General features: G+C 44.3%; 2 protein-coding genes across 2 annotated transcripts in view; one reads left to right on the top strand and one right to left on the bottom strand.

Annotated features, from left to right (window-relative positions):
* Positions 1-10,421, top strand: part of tsc2 (TSC complex subunit 2) — a 26,716-nt gene extending 16,295 nt beyond the window's left edge. The window contains 13 exon segments of the mRNA XM_051070779.1: positions 296-538; positions 1,238-1,486; positions 2,155-2,244; positions 4,022-4,185; positions 4,581-5,191; positions 6,717-6,795; positions 6,884-6,970; positions 7,069-7,255; positions 7,366-7,505; positions 7,594-7,672; positions 7,761-7,852; positions 7,932-8,030; positions 8,154-10,421. Coding sequence (XP_050926736.1) covers positions 296-538; positions 1,238-1,486; positions 2,155-2,244; positions 4,022-4,185; positions 4,581-5,191; positions 6,717-6,795; positions 6,884-6,970; positions 7,069-7,255; positions 7,366-7,505; positions 7,594-7,672; positions 7,761-7,852; positions 7,932-8,030; positions 8,154-8,321 — 2,288 coding nt within the window. The 3' untranslated portion in view covers positions 8,322-10,421.
* Positions 9,143-12,620, bottom strand: part of pkd1a (polycystic kidney disease 1a) — a 66,408-nt gene continuing 62,930 nt past the window's right edge. The window contains 1 exon segment of the mRNA XM_018664648.2: positions 9,143-12,620. Coding sequence (XP_018520164.2) covers positions 11,574-12,620 — 1,047 coding nt within the window. The 3' untranslated portion in view covers positions 9,143-11,573.

Here is a 12,620-nt window from a genome sequence, read left to right as displayed (position 1 = left end):
TGTCTGTATGTTATACATGTGTATTTTAATAATGTCATTCGTTTTGGCTTTGTCCGTCTACCTATGTTTTTCTGTATTTTTCTTCTCAGTCCTTTGTGTGTTATTATGCTGTGTCTGATGTTTTATTACAGCTGACCTTCGTGATTTTTTTCGCCCCACTGAATCTAAATATCTCATCAGATAAGCCCTCTGTTTCAAACTGTTCTGAACATCAATTTAGGAATACAATGAGAAGAGCTAATAAATAATAATGACAATGACCTTCCTCTGACTGTCTGACTGTCTGATATTGCAGGTGGCCACGCTCTACGTGCTGGTCCTGCTCAGAGTCTCAGTCCTCTTGTGTCCCCCTCTGAGGGCGAGTTAGCTGCTCCTCTCTCTCCCTCTTCTGGTCCCACCCTGGACAGCCTGGGTCCTCCCTCCTCTGCCTCTGCTGCCCCATCTGCTCCCCCACCTCTCAAGGACAACCCCAGTCTGGCTGAGTTTGTCCCCATACTCACACAGGGCTGGGCAGAGATCTTCATCCGGAGACCATCTGGTATGTGAAACACACATAGCAACAAGTGAATGAATACCAAGTCTGTGAGACTTGGTATTTGTTAGCTGTGTGGTTTGTGACTGTCTTTTGGTCATTTGGACATTTTGGTCAGCTAACTACATATTACCTATACAAAACAGTACATTGGACTCTTTTCTAAAGCAAACAATTTCTTTTCAATATATTTTTTTCTCTCTTGTCCTGTGAATGTATAAAAGTAGTATAAAATGAAAATCAATTTTTCTTAAAACCTGCAGATGATAACATGTGCGAACAACCCTATTTATTTTGGTTGGGTCTGAGATTGGGGTGATTTTTAAAATCAAGAAACAACCCATTTCACAAAAGACAGACTGTTTTTCAGCAGAGTAGTCACAGAAATTGTCTGGTAAGGCAGAGATTCCTGCTTGCAGCTGTAGTACCACATGCAGATAATGACAAAATATAAACTTTGAGGCAGCTTGGTGGTCACTGTAATGAATTGTTTATCTCGAGCATGTTCGGTGTTTTTGCCATTTGATTTTTATACTGTATGAATGGCTTGAATGTGAGTGGCTGCCTGAAGGAACCTACAGTGTGCTTTGTTAAATGGTCAGCACTAATTTAAAGCACATATGTTTTATTTGTAGTTAATGTGATGAAACAGTCAAAATCCCTGTTATGGTCCTTTACGACATGTCTGTTGCTCTGTCGTCACAGGTAACACGAGCTGGCTGATGTGTCTGGAGAACCCACCCAGTCCCTTCTCCTCTGAGCTCGGCAACATGCCTTTGCAGGAGCTCTCCAGTGTCTTGATGGCAATGGAGGGAGTGAAAGAGCCTCCCACCCAGACAGCCAGCGCTCCTGCCAGCACCACCGCTCCTGCACCGGTGCCCATCTCCGAGCCCTTAACCCAAACACACACCAGCATGGGAGGGAAGCCAAATGTAATCCAGCGCTCCAACACTGGTGAGTAACAGTCTGAGGATAGTAAAGTCTGTGATTTGTTTTTGTCTTGTTAATGTGTGTTGATGATGGTGGTTTTAATTGATCTGTGCAGGTGAGTCCCAAAATTTTAGGATTGTAAAAATGTCATTGTGATATCCATGAAATAAACAAAACCAGAATACTTGGCTACAGAAGAGAGAATCTTAATGGACTAATGAATCGGACGTTACGCATGAAGGCATCCCTCCTGTCCGCCTGACTGCCTGTTCTTGGTCATCTGTAGTAGAGTAAGCTAAGTGCCTGTAAGTACTGTGTTTGCACCAGAGGGTGATCAACTAGCCAGTTTTTACTCGGGTCAGTGATCGTCAAAGATCACTGCTTTGACAGGTTCTTGTTTTACAAGTCAGTTTTTTTTTTTTTTGCAGAAGCCTCCTTTTCAGTGATACCCAGTGTCCTGTGCATGTGTTCATTTTCTCTGTCTCTGGGGCTCGACATGCTCATCTTTTTTCTTCATTCTTCCTCTCAACATTTTTTCTTCTCTCATTGCCTTTGAGTTTTTTTTCCCTCTCATTCTCATTGGTTTGTTTTCATGTTCTTTCATCTTCACCACCATGCTGGTTTGTGATTGGCTGCGGTCTATTGTGTGGCGGGATGCGCCACCGACCTATCCTCTGGCGTCCCGCCTGCAGTGGGTGGCTCTCTCTGGTCTCTGGGTCTGGGCTCTGCCCCCTCAGGCCCTCCGGCCCCTGGCAGGTTGCACAGGAGCATTTCCTGGGCAGGTACTGTCCAACACGTGTGACCCTACACCTCCCCCAACCCCTCCAGAAAACACCTGGTGTAGTGTATTTCTGTTCACTTGTACAGTGCAATACAGTATTCTGCCGGCACAAAGCTAAAGTGACATTTGATCACCACATGGCTTTCATTATATCCATAATACATGGAAGTTATAAATGTTGGCAGCGAAAGCCGTACATTATTTATCACATCGCTGAACAAGACTGAAAGACCAAAATATTGTTTTCCCAGTAAAATGTTTCAAGATAGTTTGATATTTTAGGAAACCACTTATTTGCTTTCTGATGAACATAAGATGAGAAGATCGATTCCACTCTATTTCTGTCTGATCATTATAAAGCTACAGCCAGGAGAAAGATTACTTGGCACAAAGTCTTGAAACAGGAGGAAACAGTTAGCCTGACTTTGTTCAAAGCTGTCTATCAGCAAATTAATATTTTATATCATGTTTTTTTATCCGTTAAAAACAACAAACCTAAGTATAAAAATGACAGGTTGTGGTTTTGAGGGATTATGTGCTGGAATACTATGCTATGCCACGCTGTGTTATGCTAAGCTAACTGTCTCTTGGCTCCAGCTTCACATTTGCCAAACAGATATGGGAGTAGTATTGATCTTCCCCTCTAACTCAGCAGGGAAGTGAATAAGGGCATTCTTCAAAAAGTCAAATATTCTCTTAATTAAAAGTAAGAGATTGTGTGCAGGATTTTTGTTGTTTTTTTTCTCACCTTTTTTATGCTCAAAAACTGTGCAAGTGAAGGAATTCAGCATTTCTGCTTTACCCATCAGTTTTCTATTAACACGGGAGGGAGGGACCTCTACAAGTGACGCTGAAAACATACCTGCTCTTGGATCGATCAGTCCAATGTCACCTAAAGATGAATCATGATTTTTTTTTTTGACTCCTTCCATGATTTGTTTTTCCATCCTAATAATCTTCTCTAACTCTTCTGTTTTTGAAATATACTCCCAGGTTTTACCCTTTGACCCCCTGATGTTGCCAACAGGAAAGCCCAGACCTCATCCAACTGTTGCACTCTTCTTTGCCTTACTGGTAGACCAGTAGGACGACAAAGACTTTTTCAGAGCTGCAGTTTTGAAAGCCAACACTCCAGTGTCAGACAGACCTGACTGTGTTGGCCTCTCTTTCTTCTTTGAGTGTGGGGGGAACATTATTAGGGAGATACAGGACTGGAGGGCTTGGTCTGGGCTGCTGTTGCTGTAGCTGCAGCATGTTTGGGCTGCAGTTTCCCCTTGGGATTAATAACGTTTTCTGTCTATAACCAACACACCAACCAGACAGATGCATGCACGTATTGATGGAAATCAAGTAGAAGAAGTGGTGATGGATAGATGCTGCCTGCTGCATTGATCTGTCTGTGTCTCTGATCTCTGTGTTTGTAGGTTGGATTCACTCGAGGTCATGGTCTTAATCTCTGCTCATACTGCTCATTGTGTGTGTGTGTTTGCCTGGCTGCCTTTGAATTTGTTTGATCATGTAGATGCATCAGATTCTTTTTCATGTGGCAATTAATTTGACGTTTTATGTACTAGAGTTGATATCAAAATTACTACTGACAGCTGTGATGAAATCTTTGATGTTTGTTGGGGGAGTCTTACACCCGTGTTTGCTTTTGTGTTTCTCTGATTGTTTGACTAATAGTGGACAACTCTGCACTGTTATGTGTTACTTAAGTTTTTGTGTGTGTGTATATATCCACCTATCACCCACGTGGTTGTCAATGTGTCCTGCTCTAGACTCTGTGGTGGTACTGGAGGAGGGGTCAGGGGTCACCGCAGCACACACCCCATCTGATTGGCTGGAGAGCGAAGAGTTTGAGCCAATGACTTCAGATCCCATCTTCATGTCTGCTGACGTTCTGAAGTTCACAAAGACTCCACCTCCTGGAACGCTCAGCAGGGTAGGTAGTTGGCGCACATGCAAATAAACAAAATACCACATATACTGCAGCGTGATAAACAATGCAGATAAATCAATATTTATTCAACACAGCTTGTTGTGGCTGCACTGTCTCTGCCAACATTTAAAAGCTTTAAGGAGATGAAATTAAAGTTTATCAGAGCGTCTCCATCACCTGCTGCTGTTTGATTATCAGCAGGTTTCACCACCCTTGCTGCCGCGCAACAAGTGGCATGCCGGCACAGCCATATTGGCACATCTTCCAGTGTTTGTATTCTGCCCTCATAGAACCATACTTTGGTTTGGCATGTTTTAGCTTTTTGCTAAAACATGGCAAACCCATGTTATGGTCGTTTAAAAAGCTTGAAATCAACTCCACTTATTTCTCTCCTCCAGTCCTCCTCCACCTCCAGTCAGGATGATGAAAAGTCCACTCTGGAGGAGGTAAGTGAGGGAGCCATTCCCATCGATCAGCCCACAATCGGACCCTCCACTCCGGGCAGCCAGGGGCCCGAGCTTCCCTTTCAGCCTCATTCTCAGTCCCAGGGTCATGGACTTAACAAGTCCAGCTCATCTCCGGAGCTCCAGACCTTACCTGAAGCCTTCACCAAGGCTGCTATGGAGTCAGAGACTGCCCTGGCGGACATGTCACGGCCCAGAGTGCCCTCAGATGGAAAGCCTCAGCCTCAGCAGCCTCATTTTGAGAAAGAGAAGGTGGAGGGAAGCACAGGAGGAGACGTGAATGGACTGGGAGGTCAGAGTCAAGGGGGTGAGGGCCCAGGTGTGGCGTCATCTCAGAGTGGAGGGGCAAGGATGAAGTTGGAGTTTCCAGCAGCAGCGGCGGCACAACCTGGACCCATCTCCCCCAGCGGAGGCCACCGACCCCGGGGTCACACCATCTCAGTATCTGCCCCCTCCTCCAGGAGGGAGAGGAGGACGGAGAGGGACTCATACCACAGTCGTCCTGGACCCGGCAACACCGAGAAGATTTCTGGACTGAGCCCCAGGTACTCCATGATTTACACAAGAAACTACTGCAGCCTCTGTCATCCGTCTCTGCCAAATCTCTAACACAGTGTATCAAGTCATGTCAGCAAGCTAATCTCTGCTTCGCTGACAAGATAGAAAGTGGCAGCCTGCCAATGAAGAAAATTCTAATTACACTCTACAACCCACATTTAAATTGGAAAGATTGTTAGAGATGATGAAACTGAAGCTTGAAATCAGTTCTTACAGTCTTTGAAAGTTAAAACCTGTTATAACTTCCTCCTAGAATCATTGCATAGCTTTACAGTTTCAGATGTGTGTTACAGTCCATGATTTACATTTCATCACATTTCTTTTAGGGGGGTAAATCACAAGTTTCATCACAATATGATATTATATAGATTCAGTGGACAACAATTTGATGTTTGCTGATATCACAAAGTCTGCAACAATATGATTTGATTTGATTTAGGAGCCAGCGATCGATATGAGACGATATCGTGCTTTCTGTCTGGTTGACATTTAAATGAAAACAACCTTCTTTAATAAATTAGACCTGTATTGCACTTTACATTTTTCACATTCTATGACAGACTGAAACTGAAACTGAAACTGAAAGAACATTAAATTCCTGTTTGTATACATTAAAGCAAGATATTGTGTAAGCCTGAGTATTTTATCTTGGAGTGGCATGGCTTACACACAGCATACAACTCGTCAGTTGACCCGTCCTTTTTCCAAAATCCAAAATGTTTCCAGACCTCTGATTTACTGCCCAGAGGGGAGACTACATCTTAACTGACTTCTCTCTAGCTGTTTGCCATGGTGCAGAGAAAGACGTGCCGGGGAATTTCAAAATAAAGGCGCATGTTACAAATGATCGTCTGACAAATGATTATATTGGGACAGACTGTGATTATATTCGTTATGTTAGTGTTGGGTTAGTGTTCAGACTGTTAAGTTGAAGTACTGTTATTCCAGGATTAATGAACTTGTTGCCAGCTTAGACACGGTGAAGCCTGTCATGTCAGCTGCCTGTAATCATCTTAGAGCTGGGTATGAAGACGGTCTTTGGGTCTTTCCACAGAGAAAGGGCTGGAAGTGAGTTGATGTAGGTAGTTTGAGGTTTTTGTTATTTTTGTCTGCTTTGGCTACACAGGAGCCCACAGCAGCCTGTGCTATTGAGCTTAATAAAAAGTTGTGATGAAACCAGCTGGCGTCTGCGCTTGCTTGGCGAGGGACGTTATAATATGAGCGATGACTGATCGATGTTTTCATTTTGGATCAGTGCTATTGGATCGTTGATCATTGAATCCATGTATCGATGTAGATGGATGTATTGTTACACTCCTAATTTCTCTATTTGTATTTTTATAGCTGGTAGATGTTAATGAATAAAATGTCACAAATCATTTGTGTTTTAAATGACATATACAGACAAAGGCAAATATCAACAGGTGGCCAATAAGCCTTTTTAAGATTATTGTGCTTGTGCCCACCAATTTTTTTTACCCCTCTCAGTCACCCTCTCTCTGTCTCCACTAGTTTTGTCTTCCTCCAACTGTACCACTCTCCTTTCTTTGGGAATGAAGCCAACAAGCCGCTGCTGTTGCCCAAAACTCAGGTTAGTTGACCTCTCTGCCCGGCTGACCTGGACTCTGCTCCAGCACCACATACACAGTGTTATTTACAATGTTTTCTCTCTCTGGCAGGTGATTGACCGGGCTGTGAAGGTTCTGGACCAGATGCCCCCTTACGACACCCATAAGATCGGAGTGGTGTTTGTCGGAGCTGGTCAGGTGAGACCAGAGACGAGAAGCTGTCTTAATTTATAATTGCAGCCAGATTATTCTTATACTCTCTGACTTTACATCGTAACCCTTTTCACCCTCCTCAGGTTAACAATGAGGTCTCCATCCTGTCAAACGAGTACGGTTCGAACCGCTACGCTGCCTTCCTAACAGGCCTGGGCAAATTAATCCATCTGAAAGACTGCGACCCTGACCAGATCTTCCTCGGAGGACTCGACCAGTATGGAGATGACGGAGAGTTCACCTACTGCTGGCACGACGACATCATGCAGGGTTAGTGTGTGTGTTTTACAGGGAAAAGAATGACATTTACTGTATGGTAATTATTTGTTTTCCACAGGCAGTCTGCTCTGCTTGCTGTTAATGAAATCATGTCTCTGCAGCCATCTTCCACATAGCCACACTGATGCCGAACAGGGAGAGTGACAAGGGCTGCTGCAACAAGAAGCGTCATATTGGCAACGATTTTGTCATGGTGGTGTATAATGACTCTGGAGAGGAATACAAACTGGGCACCATCAAGGTACATGCATTCCCGCTCAAGCAAAAATAAAAATCTCACACCTGCAGTTCATATTTGTGCTTCAGCTCCACTATCTTGTCTTTTTTAGGGTCAGTTTAACTTTGTAGAAGTCATTATAAAACCGCTGGATTATGAATGTAACCTGGTCACCCTCCAGTGCCGCAAAGGTGAGCTGATCACTGTGTTTTTTCTGGTCTTTCTCCTTGTTTCTGGCAGTTTTGTTTTACTGTTATTCCTCTTCTTGCTCTCTTTTAGACCTGGAGGGGTTAGTAGACACAACAGTGGCAAAAATCGTTTCAGACCGCAACCTTCCACTCTTAGTCAGACAGATGGCTCTGCATGCAAATGTAAGTCTTCCCCTTATCTATGCTTCTCACACCTTGACACACACATACACACACACCTCACTCTTTGTTTTTCCTGCAGATGGCCTCTTTGGTGCATCAGTACAGAGCAAACCCCTCCGATGCGTATGCCTCCAAGTGGCTAGCGAGATTACGACACATTAAGAGGATCAGGACCAGGGTAAGAACAACGCAAGATAAAAACTTGGGAAATGGTCCTCCTTCATCACTGTCACCGTTATCAATACTTTCAATTTCCTCCCCTGAATTTCATCCATCTTGTCATCTCTCTGCTGTGACTCAGGCTCAAGAAGACATTCAGTCTCGCTCGACTCCCGGCATCTCGCTTACCCAAGGACACACTCAGCAGAACAAGTCGTTTCAGCAGAGCACTCCAGCACCAAACCCAGAAGCCTCAGGGCAGAGGAAAAGACTTGTATCAACAGTGGATGATTTCACTGATTTTGTTTGATTACATTTCTTATCTTGGCAGACACGCACACGCACACACACACACACACACACGCACACACATACACACACACACACACACACAACCACAGACAGGGTGTGTTTGTGTGTAAATGTGTGTGGAATAAAAAGTGACCACGAATAAGGTTGGTAATGTGGGGTTGTGCTGTGTTTGAGTTAAAGTGGCTACAGTTATTTTTATAATAACAATGTGTAATCATTGTAATCACGACAATGTGACAGTGTGACACTGTGAAAGGCACTGAACTGTCACCTGAATTTGCAGCTTTACAGCGAGTTCCAGCTCATTGTTTATCTGTCCAGCACGTTTCTGTTTTTGTTCACTCCCACTGCCCTCCCAGCGTCATTTTCAGCTACAGCAGGGAGCTGTTTTTGGAGATGAAGCTTTAAAAACCCACTGTGCACCATCTGCTCAGCACCAAACGGCAAACAGGCATTACAGCCGTTAGCAACTTTTTCATTTGCAAATATTTGCCTCAGGAGCTAAAAGAGCTTGAATGTTGGACTTACATTCATCAGGTGAACAGAAACATGACTCCAGATAAAACAGATGAATGACAGTCTGTAACTGTTACTGATGTGAAACTTTTTACTAACAAGTTCATCATATCAACTTAAAGGGTCTTGATAAAACGTTCACAATTTTTTTCTGGTTCCCTGAACTGGCTAAAAAGAATCAGTTATTGCAGATTTAAATAATATTGACTGCTCAGTAGCAGACCATAAACCTCAATCACAGGGCAGGAGAATAAATATTAGTGATGTTAATATTTGGAACTGAAACCACTTCATTATGCACAGTTCAGCTGTCAAACTCTTTATTTGACTTTGTCAAGTGCAAAAGCATGAGAAGTGCTACAACTGCAAAATACAGATATAAGATATAAAAAAGACAAATTTGTAACACTGTTAAACAAAATGCATCATACAACACAAACAGGCAGCTAGAAGACATGAAAGTGGGCTTTGGCACTATATTATTACATACTACACAGAGCAGGAATACGAAAGCCAGTGGAGGTGTTGCCTGTTGACTGCTGAGCTTTCTGTGGTTTCTAGTTGGCGTATTGTGAAAAAGCATTTATTTTAAATACATTGATAGCTTTGGCTGTTGTGTTTGAGAGTGGAAAACTTTGGAATTTTCAACGCCAGTGCTTGACATGAATACGCCACTGTAGCACAGACAATACTGATCATGAAAAGCAAAAATATATACACACCACAGCGCACCAATATATACAGAAATGTACACACACAGAGAAGAAGATGGGCCTTTTCATCGCCTTTTGTGAGATCCTGAAAACTGAAATCTTCTGCAATTTATTTGCCAGGAAATAGGTGAGATTAAGTTTCAAAATAAAATCATCTGGGGTGAACACTTTGCTTTATGCAGTGTAATGGTGGGGTCTGCTTGGAAGAGGGAGAAAAAAAGGGCCTCAGTCACACTTTGGCACATACCCATTAGTACCTCTGCAAAATTGGTCCTCTTTCTGGCTGAGAGGGGAAGGAAGCTGAAGTCCAAAATGGACTGGAAGTCGGTGGTGGGATTTAATCACAAAATACATAATTTCCTTTGATGATTGAAAACATATTTTACCTGTAATTTTGGTTTCCCTGGTTGTTGTCTCCAGGTTTTGGTGAAAGGGCGGGTTCCCTGAGATCTGCCCACTGGACACAGGAAGTACGTAGGTACATTGATCAAAATAGGACAGAAACAACAACACTACAAGGACCAGACAAAAGCACAAGACAAAACTGCAAACTACTGATTCAATACCTTGATAATACTTACTAGAATGTTTGTATAATGTAGCTGTTAAGGTACAAAATGAAAACTTGACACATGAGAGTTAAATATGGCGTGGATATCAGCTCCATCAGAGGATAAAGTGCTAAGTACAACACAAATGAATTAACTCGGCATGGTAACAACTCAGGATACATAAATGATGCAAAAGCTTTGGCAACGTTTATAGTTAAGATACAGTATGAGTGAAGCTTTCTCTATTGGTTTGGATACCAAGCTTATTACTTTACACCACACCTCACAAAAAAACCAAACAAAAAAAAAAAAAAACAATCTACATCTGAACAAAAGTGCTTTTAAATCACAACCATATTGAACACAACACAATAAAACAAAACATTTAGAAAAGATACTCAGACTGGGAGACATAATAGCTTTATGATGGGAGAACTTGTGTAAATGTTCAGTACTGTTTATAAGTGAAGGCAAAACCTTTTTTGCTAAACTCTTATCTAAAACCAAACTTCTCCACTGAGCACCATCTTATCCTTCTTCTTCATTCCCTCTTTCTAACACTCTTCAGCTACTTTGCTCTGCGCTACAACCACATGCTACTCCTTGTTACTACTCATGTCCTCCCTTCACCTTTCTCTCTCATCTGGACCAGTATATGGAGAAGATGGTTATATCTGCACCCTGAAGAACTGGCTGCTGGGATCCCAGCAGTCTTGTGTGTGTGTGCGTGTGTGCATGCATGTGAGTGTGTGTTTGTTTCCTCTTGTTCAGTGGGCTGAAGTGTATGACACATACGTGCGTCTGTGCCTACAGTGTTATTTCTATGCATGTGTTAACCTGCATGTGCGTATATCTGTGTGTGCCTGCATGCAAATTTGGGTTCAAAACCATCAAACATGACTGTTCTCAGACAGGCCACAAGTACCCATGGCAACCAAAAAATATCAAATATAAAAATATGTAGACAGACAACATAACTAAGAAATCAACACATTTTTTCTGAGATATACAAAAAGACTGACTGCTTTCAGTTTGTGAAGTCCTCTGGTGAACACGCTCGTGTGTTCCTGTCAGCGACCCCACGTGACCTCCAGGGTCACGTGGGGTCAGGGGTCAGTTTTGGTCCCGGGGAGATAAGAGATAAGATTGTTTACATGTTGACCTTTACTTGGCTGTTTAAACCAGCTCACCTAGCATCCGGTGACCTGCACCTTGCTTCTGAGAGAAGTGAACTGGGATTTGGACGGATCACTGCTGGTAAACCGGGTAAGTCTTATTTTATTGCTTTCATTTCCCCAAACTGCTTGTCTCTGTGATTTTTCATGTTTTCTTCCTTTCCTCTGGGTTTAGAGAGGGGCACCTGGGGACAAAACCTGCTGCCCCTGTCCTCCTCTCGTCCTTAACCCAACATTTATTCCTACATTCTTTTTCTCCACCTTTCATTTCTGCTTGTCCCTCCATCCAGAGCCCTTAGGATTTGGGGTGTCCAGAGCTGTGCCTGTCTAAGTTGGGGTGCACCTTATTTTTGAGGGGTGGGGGCTTGCGCTTTCGCTTGCGTGTGGGAATGGTGGTCGTGTGAGCTGGGTGGTTGAACAGGCTGGAGGAGGGGAGGGTCTCTCTCTCTGTGGGAGGGTCCCAGTCCCGGGTGATAGGTGTAGGAGCAGGAGTGGAAGGCAAAGAAGGTGCAGGGGTGCATGGAGGTGCAGCGGGTGTTTTGGGCAGCGGGACGTGGGTTGGGGGAGTGTTTGCTGATGAGATGGGGAGAGAGGAGGAATCAGATTTATCTGTGACTGGTGTGGCTGGAGGTGCACTGACTGAGGGTTTGGCTGATGACTGAGGAGCAGGGGCATGTGTAGAGGCAGAGGCAGGTCTGGGCTTTAAGAAGGGAACAGGTGTGGCTACAGGAGTCTTTTTGGGGTTGGAAGCTGTATTTGAAAGTTCACTTTTATCCGTCTTTTTCCCCTTCTTGCTCCCTTTGTGTTTTTCTTTGCCATTCTTTCGCTCTCTCCATCCAGCAGAGTCCTTGTCCTCGCCCTTCCCCCTCTGTCCTGCCTCACTCCTCCCTCCCTGACCGCTGCCTCCTCTCTCTCTCCCCCTACGCCTCCTTTTCCTCTGGGCTCGCTCCAGTCTACACTCGATGTGGTATAGATCCTCTGTTGCCATGGTGACACGGTCAAGCTGTTGCAGGAGGGCGTCCAGGGTAGGAAGCAGCCTCCTCAGAGAGGCTTCGGTCTCTGCCCTCTCCCTCCAGCTGGTACCTCCCACCACCACTCCTGGGCCCAGCCCTAAACCCAGGCCCAACCCGAGCCCCAAGCCGATCCCTGGGGCTTCTGTCAGGCTGCAGGGGCTGGAGGAGGAGGGGCGCCATGAGGCCTCAGAGCCGGCATCGACACTGTCTGGTGTGGGTGGAGAGTCAGGACCATCCAGTGGTGGCAAGCACAGGGACTTACAGTCGCTGGTTGAGGATGAACGGGATGGTGGCAGCTCCATGCCCTCGAACCGCACCTTGTGACGAAA

Source organism: Lates calcarifer, linkage group LG5 (assembly GCF_001640805.2).
Source record: "Lates calcarifer isolate ASB-BC8 linkage group LG5, TLL_Latcal_v3, whole genome shotgun sequence".
NCBI lineage: Eukaryota > Metazoa > Chordata > Actinopteri > Centropomidae > Lates > Lates calcarifer.
The sequence above is the reverse complement of the archived record's forward strand: the minus strand, read 5'-3'. Positions and strand labels throughout refer to the sequence as shown.